Below are 13585 nucleotides of genomic sequence, written 5' to 3'. Positions count from 1 at the left end.
ATTTTGGTGTAAGTAACTAAGTTAGTACCTGAGTTACTTTTGAAATAAAGTAACTAGTAACTAACTAGTTACTGGTTTTCAGTAACTAACCCAACACTGCTCGATAGCACAGCTCTGGTCTGTTCATGTTCAACAATAACTAAAACAACTCTAGTCTGTTCACGCTCGATAACTAGATAGGACAGCTCTGGGCTTTTCATGCTCAAAGATTGTATAGGGCAGCTCTTGCCCGTTCATGCACAAAGCCAAGATAGGACAGCTTCTGTCTGTAATTCATGTGTCTTCTGTGCAAATGTCCGCGTGAAGTAATACCGATGAAAATGTTTATTTTGGTGTCCTCCAGTGGCCCAGAAGGTGGTGGCCATGAGGAAAAAGCAGCAGCTCTCCATCGGCCCGTGCAAATCACTGCCCAACTCACCCAGCCACTCGTCCGTCCCCGCCGCGTCCATCCCCTCCGTTCACATTAACCAGGTAGGATCACTCCATCCTTCTCTCACAGGTCATGTGATCATCTGTTGTGCACTACAATGATGTTGTGTAACCACAGCTAAAATTGCACCTGAACTGACCTCTTATCTCCCTCACATCCTCTTCTCCTTTTTCATCTGCTGGGGCCCTCTTTACCATCCCTCCCCCGCCTCCTCCTCCTCCTCCCCCGTCAGGCGGCGAACGGCGGGTGCGCGTTCAGCGACTACTCCTCCTCCGTCCCGTCCACCCCCAGCATAAGCCAGCGGGAGATGCGCATCGAGACCATCGCCACCTCCAACACGCCCACGCCCATCCGCAAGCAGTCCAAGCGGCGCTCCAACATTTTCACAGTAAGTATGCGACAGCTGATGCAAAGCAACACCCACGCGCACTACTGAGGAGGGCATCACACTTTTGTCCACCGGAGGGAGACAAAGAGAGGGGAGCTGGGGAATTTAAAGCAAGGCGACAAAATGCACCCAAGCCACCTTTCCTGTCTCCTATATGCAGGCTCGCACAGCACAAAGGGCAACGGAGAAATCTTTAGTTTAGATCCCTTAAGAAAGCAAATAATGAAGATTAACACTGTGGAAATTTTTCTTGTCCTTTTTTTTTTTCTCTAATTGGATGTAGTGAGTGGATGAGGGTTGTCATGGGACCTGTGACGACGAAGGCCCCCTGCGCTGCCCAAATCTTTCGCCCCAACTTCCACTCTGGATCCCCACCCCCCCCCCACCCTGTGTACTGCATGGCGTACACATTAATAAGCCAGAGCAGTAACACAGGCTCTGATTATAAAAACCCCCGCCCCTTATCTCCATCCTCGCCACCGTCCGCCCACTCTTGACCCCTCTCCCCCGCTCTTGTCAGTGTCCTGTTGCCCTTTGCTTTAACCGGCAACTTGTGGCGTGCACTAACCGCTCTACACTTTTACTTGTCTCTTTTTTATTGTCTTCTTCTATTTCTGCCTGCACCCTTTCCTCCTCTCCTCCCTCCTACGCCCACTTTGGCCAAGCCCCCCCCCCCTTGTCGTCTCACCTGGTCATAAATCTGCCTCTTCAAGATGCAACCTAGTGGTTTGTATCGATGACAACAAACAGGAGTCGGGGAATTTGTTCAATTACTTTGCAATTGGAAGTAAATACAAACATTAATGAATGTTATGTATGATTTTTCTGAGCTTTCTAAGGCAAATTTCACACTGTCAGAAAAAAAGGTCCATTGTAGGGGAGAATCAGAATCAGAAATACTTTATTAATTCCTGAGGGGAAATTAAGATTTTCAGCACAATCCCATTCATTCAAGATCAGACAAACATTACAGGGAGACAGAACAGGATCGCTGACGGGTCTGCCAACTTCCCTACAAAAACGGTGAGAAACGGATAAAAAATATTCAGTCTAAGCCTGGGCCCTGGAGAGGGGTCCAGTAGTGATGGGTCCGGCAACACCGATGCATCGGCCCATGCGTCGAGCTCATAGAGCAAAACCCTGTGTCGTGCGCGTACCGCTTTTAGAAAGTCACGTGACCGATCATGAGCTGTTTCGGTCACGTGACCGATACGCAAACTGTGTCGCACTGACGCCTCCTCTGTGCCCTGTGAGCGGCTCTTTTCTACAGCCGGAGAAATAATAACTAAGAAGAGAAATCGTCTAAAATGTAATACGTTGGAAAAACTGTTTTTTTAAAAAATAAAAATGTGTAAAAATAAAATAAAAAATAAAAATTCCCAGTCCACAAGCATCCTCATTCACAACACGTTCTCTTAGATTTTTCCATGTAATGATACATGTTCACATTATTTATTGACTATATATAAAAAAGATAAAAATATATTTGTATTTAAATGAAGATATGAAATAATCCTAAATGAAATACAATGACTTGGTTTATATTATTGTATATACTGTGTCATAAAATCAGTGTCAGTTGAGTCGGTCCATAGGTTGCCTGTAGGGATTTTTAATGTCCAGCAGATGTCAGAATTTAGTGACACAGTATCGGCACAGTATCAATACAGTTTTGCAATGTGTCGAAACGCTTCATGGCGCCTCATCAACCCATCACTAGGGTCCAGACTGAGGCCAAGGGAGAAAAAAACCTCACAGCCATAGCACACATACGCATGTGTGTAAGAGGGGGAACAACAAACATCAAGGAACACAAAGGACATTAAAGACATTAAAAGAGCAGAGCTGATACAGCCAGCCATTTCTCCATACAGCTACAAAAGTAAAACAAAGACAACAGCAAAAAAACATATAACGTATTTTTCGGAGTATAAGTCGCACCGGAGTATAATTCGCACCTGCCGAAAATGCATAATAAAGAAGGAAAAAAACATATACAAGTCGCACTGGAGTATAAGTCGCATTTTATGGGGAAATTTATTTGATAAAACCCAACAACAAGAATAGACATTTGAAAGGCAATTTAAAATAAATAAAGAATAGTGAACAACAGGCTGAATAAGTGTACGTTATATGAGGCATAAATAACCAACTGAGAACATGCCTGGTATGTTAACGTAACATATTATGGTAAGAGTCATTCAAATAACTATAACATATAGAACATGCTATACGTTTACCAAACAATCTCTCACTCCTAATCGCTAAATCCCATGAAATCTTATACGTCTAGTCTCTTACGTGAATGAGCTAAATAATATTATTTGATATTTTACGGTAATGTGTTAATAATTTCACACATAAGTCGCTCCTGAGTATAAGTCGCACCCCCTGCCAAACTATGAAAAAACTGTGACTTATAGTCCGAAAAATACGGTACACTGTGGAGGCCTCTGCGGTGTTCCACGCCATCGTCTGCATGTCTTGGCACTGGGATCATGGCACCCTTTAGAGAACATTCCCTTTTCTACCTATTTGGGCCTAAACATGAACGCGTTAGAATCTTTGTTAAAGCGCTTGATTCCGTGGATAACGTACAAAACCGTAGATAATCAAGATTTTAGTGAAACAGTTGAACATTTTAAACTACTTGTTCACACTCTTGGCACTGGGATCATGGCAGCTTTGAGAAAACATGCCCTTTTCTACCTATTTGGGCCGAAACATGAACAAAACGTTGCCTTGGAGTACTATAATTAGCCCTGTAGGCAGTGGTGGTCCTCCCTGAGTCTCTTGCATCAGTGCAAGCCCCCATACTTTAAACCAGGGGTGTCAGACTCAATTTAGATCGGGGGCCACATGGAGAAAAATCTGCTCCCAAGTGGACCGGACTGGTACAATCACAGCACGATAACTTAAAAATAAAGACAACTTCAGATTGTTTTCTTTGTTTAAAAATAGAACAAGCACATTCTGAAATTGTACAAATCATAATGTTGTTTTTTTTTTACACTGACATGTTTCGGTTAATAGTATTCTACCTTTTTTTGTCGTTATTTATACTTTCTGAGTAAATTATGTGATAATGTTCATCAGTCAACTCATTGGTGTTAATTTTCAATCTATCAAGATAAAAAATAATATCAAAATCAAATTACAGGATGTTTACGTAGTTTGCTCATTTCCTCGACTGGTGCACTAATATAATAACATCATGTGTTTGTTTTTTTGTTGTTTTTTTTACATCCATCCATTCATCCATTTTCTACCGCTTGTCCCCGTAGCATAATCTACAAAGATACAAATAAGTGCTATTGCGACATCTAGTGGACACATTTAGAACAGCAGATTCTTTCATTCAAAAATGTTGGCTAATTTTTTTACTTTGCAAACTCAGGGCCGCGGGCTGTACGTCTGACACCCCTGGTTTAATATCTCTGAAGCCTGTTGAGGGCTGAAAATGACACAAAACACAAAACAAAAGTGCTATTTTTCAAAATCCCTTAGTTGTGTAATGATACAAGCTGCTGCCCTTCGTGCATCTCACGATGGTTTGGTGGTTTTGGTGAATCCTAACCCTTAAAAAAAATGAATTATTTTGACAGAAAGTTGTATGTCCCAAATGGGGCGGCATAGCTCGGTTGGTAGAGCGGCCGTGCCAGCAACTTTAGGGTTGCAGGTTCAATTCCTGCTTCCGCCATCCTAGTCACTGCCGTTGTGTCCTTGGGAAAGACACTTTACCCACCTGCTCCCAGTGCCACCCACACTGGTTTAAAATGTAACTTAGATATTGGGTTTCACTATGTAAAGCGCTTTGAGTCACTAGAGAAAAGTGCTATATAAATATAATTCACTTCACTTCACTTCAAATGTTAGTACTCATCCTCAACACATGCATTACCAATTTTTCCAAAAAAAAGCAGTCAATTAGCTTGCTTCACTCATACTTGAAGCGTTCCACCCCTAGAGGGCGGCAGGGGACTTAAGAAGGTGGCCATCGCTTGAGGAGGAAAAAAAAAAAGTGACCATAGTTTTAGGAACTAAAAACAAACAAAACAATATTTTGGCTAAGGCAAAATGTAAAAAAAAAATTAATCTTGTGTGATTTCCTCCTCAAATATTTTTGAAAAACCTTTACTTTCATAAGTTGTGAGTATGAATGTTAATTTTGACCCAACAGTCCATCCATCCATCCATCTTCTTCCGCTTATCCGAGGTCGGGTCGCGGGGGCAGCAGCTTAAGCAGGGAAGCCCAGACTTCCCTCTCCCCAGCCACTTCGTCCAGCTCTTCCTGTGGGACCCCGAGGCGTTCCCAGGCCAGCCGGGAGACATAGTCTTCCCAACGTGTCCTGGGTCTTCCCCGCGGCCTCCTATCGGTGGGACGTGCCCTAAACACCAGGTCTCTGCTTTTTGCAGACCCAACAGTGATATAAATAATTTATACTGGTGCATCTCAATAAATTAAACGTAAATGGAGTGTACTTGCAGCGCGTTTTTCTACCTTTAAGGTTCTCAAAGCGCTTTGACGCTACGACCACATTCACCTACTGATGATCACAGAGGGACTGAGGATCGAACCGGCAACCTTCAGGTTGAGAGACATCCGCTCTATCGCCTGAGCCATGCTGCTCTGTAATTCAATGATTAAATTGGAGCCCATTTTTTTGAGGAGTACAATTCAGCAAGTACATGTAAAAAGTAAACAATTTGAATTTAAAAAAGCAAACCTGCTGTGTCTGCTAATGTTTTTTGGTAGTGAAACTTTTTGATAATTATAGCAATTTTTAGCTAAAAAAAAAAAGGCCAAATAATGTGCAGCAGTTTTTGTTCGCATCAAATTTCCCATGTGAAAATCCAATTAATCCATTCCAAAGACCCACACTATTAACACAAATACATTTTATAGAGAATAATCATTGTGAGTGTGAAATACATGATGAATTAAATTAACACATGAACATTTAACTGAGAGGAGGGCCATATTTTCAAAATCTAATATTTTTTCTCACATTCTTTATCAAAGTGCTGTTACTTGCAACTTTCTGTGGCCCCATGGGGAATTATTTTGCAGCGAAAACAAGCACGTCGATTAAGTTGCCAATGCAAACGCATTAGAATCTTTGTTAGATTAGATTAGATCAAGATTTTGGTGAAATAGTTGAACGTTTTAAACTACTTGTTCACACTCTTAGTCTGAATTGAACTCCAGAAATGAAAATAATTTGCACAATATTCTCATTTATTGACGTGCACCTGTAGAAGCAGTCTGGACCATAAGAACAACAATCATGCCGAACAAAAACTCTTAAATTAAAGCGGAGTGAAATAAATGCAAGCATCGTACTCTGTGACCCAATAAAAAGAGAAATATAATCTCACAGAAAAATGTAATTTAAAGCATTTGTACGCACGTACAACACTTAAGACCTTCAGTATATCAGTATGTGGAATTAAATTGTGGAATGGATTAACCAAATAAAACAAATCATGTACTAATATGATCCACTTCAAGAAACTCTTCAAACTTAAAGTGTTTACAAAGTACAAAGAAGAAGAACCATGATAAACATTCTCAATTTATTTCAACCATCCATTAATCCATGTTCTAAATCAGTGGTTTTCAACCTTTTTTCAGTGATGTACCCCCTGTGAATTTTTTTTAAATTCAAGTACCCCCTAATCAGAGCAAAGCATTTTTGGTTGAAAAAAATAGATAAAGAAGTAAAATACAGCATTGTGTCATCAGTTTCTGATTTATTAAATTGTATGACAGTGCAAAATATTGCTCATTTGTAGTGGTCTTTCTTGAACTATTTGGAAAAAAAGATAGGTTTTTATTTGTATTTATAAAGGATTTTTGAATTGTTTTAGAATATTTAAAAAAAGTCTCACGTACCCTTTGGCATACCTTCAAGTACCCCCAGGGGTACGCGTACCCCCATTTGAGAACCACTGTTCTAGATAATCGTATTTATCTCACCATCTCACTATTACTTCACTAAATACTATGTATTTATTTATTTATTTATTTATTTTTAATGCTATTAGTTATGGAGTATATTGTGAATGAATTGAGAACAGGTAGTGAACAAAAGTTTTAGCAACTGCTATGTAAAGGAAAAGGGGTAGGATTAAATAAGCTCCGCCATCACCTCCCTGCTTGGCACTCAGCATCAAGGGTTGAAATTGGGGGTTAAATCACCAAAATGATTCTTGAGCGCGGCCACCGCTGCTGCTCACTGCTCCCCTCATCTCCCAGGGGGTGGAACAAGGGGAAATGCAGAGGGTACTTTCATCCTACTTAGTGTGTGTGTGTGTGTGACTATCAGTGGTACTTTAACTTTAACTTCTTTCTACTCCTTTTCGAACATGTTGAATAGAGAAACTAGAAATTGTGATGTACCATGTTGTATGCATAACCTGACTCTCGCCAGATCCTTGTGGTTTGCTGAGCTCCACACAAGGATCTGGGAGTTCTCAATAGGAGATGTATTTCAGAAGGCGGGGCCTTGTAAAAAAAAAAAATCATTGTATGTGATTGGATAAACCACTTGTCCGTTATCTTGAATGACGTGCTACTTCAACCACTCACATCCAAATCAACCCGTGACGCTGATGAGAGCGACGCTGGGAAATCCGAAACAGAACAGCCGACATATTGGATAACGACAGAGCGAAAAGTTAGAGAATTTTTACTGAAACAACGCAGCAATGTCAGTAGACGATCGATGTCGTTTGTGCAAAGAAAATATGCGAATAAAAGGCTCCATTGGGAACAGCAAAAAAATATTTCACAAAGTCGCCAACGAAAAAAAGCATAGGCGAACGTCTAACAGAACTTGGTTTGAAATTGTTGAACGTTCGGGAGAGACCGTGTCGAATATGCTTACCGTATTTTTCAGAGTATAAGTCGCTCCGGCCGAAAATGCATAATAAAGAAGGAAAAAAACATATATAAGTCGCACTGGAGTATAAGTAGCATTTTTTGGGGAAATTTATGTGATAAAACCCAACACCAAGAATAGACATTTGAAAGGCAATTTTAAAATAAATAAAGAATAGTGAACAACAGGCTGAATAAGTGTACGTTATATGAGGCATAAATAACCAACTGAGAACGTGCCTGGTATGTTAACATAACATATTATGGTAAGAGTCATTCAAATAACTATAACATATAGAACATGCTATACGTTTACCAAACAATCTCTCACTCCTAATCGCTATATCCCATGAAATCTTATACGTCTAGTCTCTTACGTGAATGAGCTAAATAATATTATTTGATATTTTACGGTAATGTGTCAGTCGCTTCGGCGCTACGTCACATCTATGAAATCCCGCCCGGCGATCCTGATTGGTTCATTATTTTTTGCTATCTGGAAGGAGTTTGCATTGCCTTCGATCCCAGATCCTTGTGTGGAGCTCAGCGAACTACAAGGATCTAGCGGGAGTCAGGTTATTATATGCATGCATTTTCGAAATAAACACAAACTCAACTCAATAAATATCTTGGCAACACTTTAGTATGGGGAACATATTCACCATTAATTAGTTGCTTATTAACATGCAAATTAGTAACATATTGGCGCTTATTTAGTCATTGTTAAGTACTTATTAATACCTTATTCTGCATGGTCTTATTATACAAGCAGTAAGCCATTAACTAAGAGTCTTCTCTCAATAACCTCAGAAGTATTGCTTATTAGTGACCCTAACCCTTATATCAGGGGTGTCCAAAGGGGCCATTTGCGGCCCGCAGCTAATTGTTTACCGTCCCGCGACACATTCTGGAAATGCTATTGCAAACATTTTTAAATCATTTAAAAAAGTGGAATGAGGTGAAATCTAACGAGAAAAATGTTGACACAAAGCTACCATGCAGGCTGTTTTTTTTTTCTTTTGTCTTTCTTTATTTTTCTTTTTTTGCCATTGCTCAAAAAATAAAATAAAAAAACATCAATGATATCAGGAATTATTGACCTATTCAAGGCTCCAATTACTTCAAATATTTCACTTTAAAATGTTTTATGTGGAAAATATTGCATTTATTGTGTGGGTGCCATATAAAATCAAAGTTTTCTTTGACAAAAGAGCATAAAACAAACAAAATAATAGTTCAAACGTAAAATCGACAGATATATCCAAAGTTGATCTTGTTGAAAGTAAAACAAATAATAATAAAAATGTATCACTTTATGAGTGGGGGACCTTTTGGATCCCAAAGATATTTAGTGGGATTTTATTGATCTTTTCACTGTGATTACTCAGAAATAATAATACATTTAAATCAATGGTGTCCTGCATTATTGATCATTTTAAGGCTCTAATTACTTCACTGTATGATCAGTGTCAGAGCTTGGTCCGCATTGCCGGCAGTAAGTCGGACACATTTCCATTGAGGGTTGGACTCCGCCAAGGCTGCCCTTTGTCACCGATTCTGTTCTTAACCTTTATGGACAGAATTTCTAGGCGCAGTCAAGGCGTTGAGGGGATCCAGTTTGGTGGCTGCAGGATTAGGTCTCTGCTTTTTGCAGATGATGTGGTCCTGATGGCTTCATCTGGCCAAGATCTTCATCTCTCACTGGATCGGTTCGCAGCCGAGTGTGAAGCGACTGGGATGGGAATCAGCACCTCCAAGTCCGAGTCCATGGTTCTCTCCCGGAAAAGGGTGGAATGCCATCTCCGGGTTGGGGAGGAGATCTTGCCCCAAGTGGAGGAGTTCAAGTACCTCGGAGTCTTGTTCACGAGTGAGGGAAGAGTGGATCATGAGATCGACATGCGGATCGGTGCGGCGTCTTCAGTAATGCGGACGCTGTATCGATCCGTTGTGGTGAAGAAGGAGCTGAGCTGTAAGGCAAAGCTCTCAATTTACCAGTCGATCTACGTTCCCATCCTCACCTATGGTCATGAGCTTTGGGTTATGACCGAAAGGACAAGATCACGGGTACAAGCGGCCGAAATTAGTTTCCTCCACCGGGTGGCGGGGCTCTCCCTTAGAGATAGGGTGAGAAGCTCTGTCATCCGGGAGGAGCTCAAAGTAAAGCCGCTGCTCCTCCACATTGAGAGGAGCCAGATGAGGTGGTTCGGGCACCTGGTCACGATGTCACCCGAACGCCTCCCTAGGAAGGTGTTTCGGGCACGTCCGACCGGTAGGAGGCCATGGGGAAGACCCAGGACACGTTGGGAAGACTATCTCTCCCGGCTGGCCTGGGAACGCCTCGGAATCCCCCGAGAGAAGCTGGACGAAGTGGTTGGGGAGAGGGAAGTCTGGGCTTCCCTGCTTAGGCTGTTGCCCCCGCGACGCGACCTGGGATAAGCGGAAGAAGATGGATGGATGGATGGATAATTACTTCACATCAAACATTGCTTTCTGAATGTTTTGGGCAGTGGGGGAAATACTGCATATTTCAGTTTTACTATAAAAAACTAAGTTGTCTTTGACAGAAAAGGCATAAAAACCTCTTCTTCTTTTTTTTAAACTTTATATCAACCTGAAGTTGATATAGAGATTTACTGTAAGCGTTACATAAAAAATATAAATAATAATTTGACCTATTTTTAACATGTTAATGACGGAGACCCTTTATGGTCCCCGGGAGCCCTAAAGGTAAAAAAAATAAAAAATAAAATAAAATAAAAATCCATATATTTTGTTTGTGGTTTGAAAATGAAAAATATCAAAACGGCCCTCACATACTTTAATTTTTCCGTGTGCGGCCCTCAGTGGAAAAAGTTTGGACACCCCTGCCTTATATGTTCCCCTAGTGTCCAAATAACTCTAAAATAGGGCTGCAACAACTAATCGATTATAAAAATAGTTGGCGATTAATTTAGTCATCGATTCGTTGGATCTATGCTATCCGCATGCGCATAGGCTAGGTTTTTATTTTTTTTAATTAATTTATTTTTTTAACCTTTATTTATAAACTGCAACATTTACAAACAGCTGAGAAACAATAATCAAAATAATAGGGGTGTAACGGTACGTGTATTTGTATCGAACCGTTTCGGTACGGGGGTTTCGTTTCGGTGCGGAAGTGTACCGAACGAGTTTCCAAACGGACATATTAAGTAGCGTACTGTACGTTGTGTAAACAATACTCAAAATGCCGGACATTTGAGGCATTTATGAAACTCCGCCCTGACAGCTCCCCAAAAGACTACGTATGGTCAGTCTATCCTAGCCCGTTATCTGCTAGCATGCTAGCAAAAGAGGACGAGCAGCGATCAGGTCCTGCCCATACGTCCTCTTTTGCGGGGCTGTCGGGTGGTGTTTCTTAAATGCCTCAAATGTCCGGCATTTTGAATTAGGGTTGCGTGTATTTTCAATGTACGTTCAGGGTTAAGAAGGTTAAAAACAAAACAAATTGTGAAGGTGCCCAGCAGCATTGGTGAGGGAGGGGGAGAGACAGAGAGAGTTGTGATAAACGTGCATGCGTCGTCAGGCTCTGCTTTTTATCCATAGATTTATCAGATATAATTTTTTATTATCTATAGCAGGGGTTTCAAAAGTGTGCATTTTTGTAACATTTTCCTTGTTTTATTTGGCAAGTTGAAAGAACATATGTGGCGCCAGTATGCTGGTTTTTTTTCCAATAAAATACTGGAAAGGATAGAAATGTAGTTTGTCTCTTTTATCCGATTATTAATCGATTAATCGAAGTAATAATCGACAGATTAATCGATTATCAAATTAATCGTTAGTTGCAGCCCTACTCTAAATAAAGTCGGTAACACTTCAGTATGGGGAACATATTCACCATTAATTAGTTGCTTATTAACATATTATGTTCCCCATACTAACGTGTTACCAATAGCTTCTAAGTGTGTGAAATATACGGATCGGGCCTTATTTCTGACAGTGCAGGCAAGGTGAGATCGCTTCCCACCCTGCTTCCTATCTCCTCTTCCGGCTGTCCCCCAAACACCGTCCTGTCCTCTACCTCGACTCTATCCTCTTTACTGCCTTCACCGTGTCACCCAAAGGCTGCTGTGGGAGCCTGGTGGCCTCCTAGCAGTCCAGGCTGTGTGCTATAGCTCCCTTTTTTTTGTTGTCTCCCCCCCCTCCCCCTCTACCCTTCAACCCCCCTTCCTATCCCGCCTCCCTCCCCTGCTAGGTAGTGACTAACCATGTCCACCAGAGAAATGTGCCTCTCCCCGTCCGCGTCATGGAGATGCCGAAGCACGCCACCTACCCGGTGTGGGTGCCGGAGTGGCAGGCCGAGCGGGAGTTTCAACTCATGACCTTCTGAGGAGCGGAGGAGGAGGATCAGGGTGGTGTACAGTTAACAGGGTGACACATACAGCGTTCACGTGGGGGAGGGGGAGAATATATATTCCCGATATCACTAACAAAAACAAACATCTTACTCGGACTGTCCGAGTTCTTTAATGTTCTCCCGCCACCAGCCTCTTGTAAGTAGCTGTGTTTTTTTTTGGGGGGGGGTGGGAGGAGACAGGACGGACGCGGATATGCCTTATAACGACATTGCCGTTGGGAACTTCTAAAGGCTGCGTTCACATTTGTGGTTCGGTAGTAAAATTGAAAAAAAAAAAAAAAAAAAGGTACTTGATGCGCTTTTTTGTGTCATTCGCAAAGCATTCACCCAGTTTTTTTTTGTTTTTTTTTGTCCGAGTTCCAAAGTGAAGAACATAATTATTAGGATGAGGCAGCTCCCATGACTTGTTACGTAACACTAATATTCTGATGCGAAATTAGACTTAGACAAACTTTATTGATCCACAAGGGAAATTGTTCCACACAGTAGCTCAGTTACAAAGGATGGACATATATGATATAAACATATATGTAATATGTAAATATTATATATGTACAGTATATAGTATATACTGATATATTATATTATATTTTTATTTAATATATACAATATATAACAAATCCAAATTACCATGTGCAATATGACAGTATATGTAACAGCTGCAGCAAAAAAAAAAAGGGCAGCATAAAATAGAGAGTAGATCCAACAGAAAATATACATTATAAACAAAGAGAGGTAGCTAACGTAGAAGCGGTCAGGTAATAGACAGATATCATCTATTGCTGTATGGCGAGTGATTATACAGCTGGGTGGAGTATGGACAAAATGCAGTCTGTGTGGTTTAATAGCTCTTTTTTTTTATCCTACTATTTTATCAGCTTAGATTTCACAAAAAGCTTGTAAAATATACTTTTGTGACATATTACAAGGCAGAACCCAAATATTCCAAACCTAAATGCCGTCTGTTGGGTTGAATAAGTAGGTTATTTAATTGTGTGCCATATACACCAGTATAAATCCACAAAAAGCTTCTAAAATATACTTTTGTGATATGTTGCGTGGCGCAACTCAAATATTCCGAGCCTCAATGCTGTCTGCTGAAAAGTAAAATAAAGTTTGTGACACACTACGTGACGGAACTCAAACATATCACACCTAATTGTCGTCTACTGGGTTATATTTTTATATATTTATCCTGCTGTTTATTCAACTTAAATTTCACGAAAAGCTTCTAAAATATACTTATACATGTATTTTCTGACATATTAGGTGAAACAACTCAAATAATCCAAACCTAAATGCCGTCTGCTGGGTTGAATGCATAGGTTACAATAATATTTTTGCTAAATTTAGTTTAGTTTAGTTTATTATTTCTTCGGTCAGTGGTCAACAAAATAAAAAAACAGTTGTACATTCATAAATGTATGAATGTACAACTGTTTGTTTTAACAGTTTAACAGTTGTCCAGACCCAAAGGGTTTAGGC

At 40.6% G+C, this 13585-nt stretch overlaps 1 protein-coding gene across 5 annotated transcripts in view; it reads left to right on the top strand.

Moving 5' to 3' along the window:
* agap3 (ArfGAP with GTPase domain, ankyrin repeat and PH domain 3) overlaps positions 1 to 13585 on the top strand; it is a 402421-nt gene that overhangs the window by 239591 nt on the left and 149245 nt on the right. For all 5 annotated transcript variants that reach the window (XM_061979365.2, XM_061979364.2, XM_061979366.2 and 2 more), the window contains 2 exons: positions 344 to 471; positions 663 to 818. In XM_061979365.2, the coding sequence (XP_061835349.1) occupies positions 344 to 471; positions 663 to 818 (284 nt within the window). The remainder of the gene's footprint in view (positions 1 to 343; positions 472 to 662; positions 819 to 13585) is intronic.

This window comes from Nerophis lumbriciformis, linkage group LG19, assembly GCF_033978685.3.
Source record: "Nerophis lumbriciformis linkage group LG19, RoL_Nlum_v2.1, whole genome shotgun sequence".
NCBI lineage: Eukaryota > Metazoa > Chordata > Actinopteri > Syngnathiformes > Syngnathidae > Nerophis > Nerophis lumbriciformis.
Note: the sequence above shows the minus strand (reverse complement) of the source record. Positions and strands in the feature narration are given on the sequence as shown.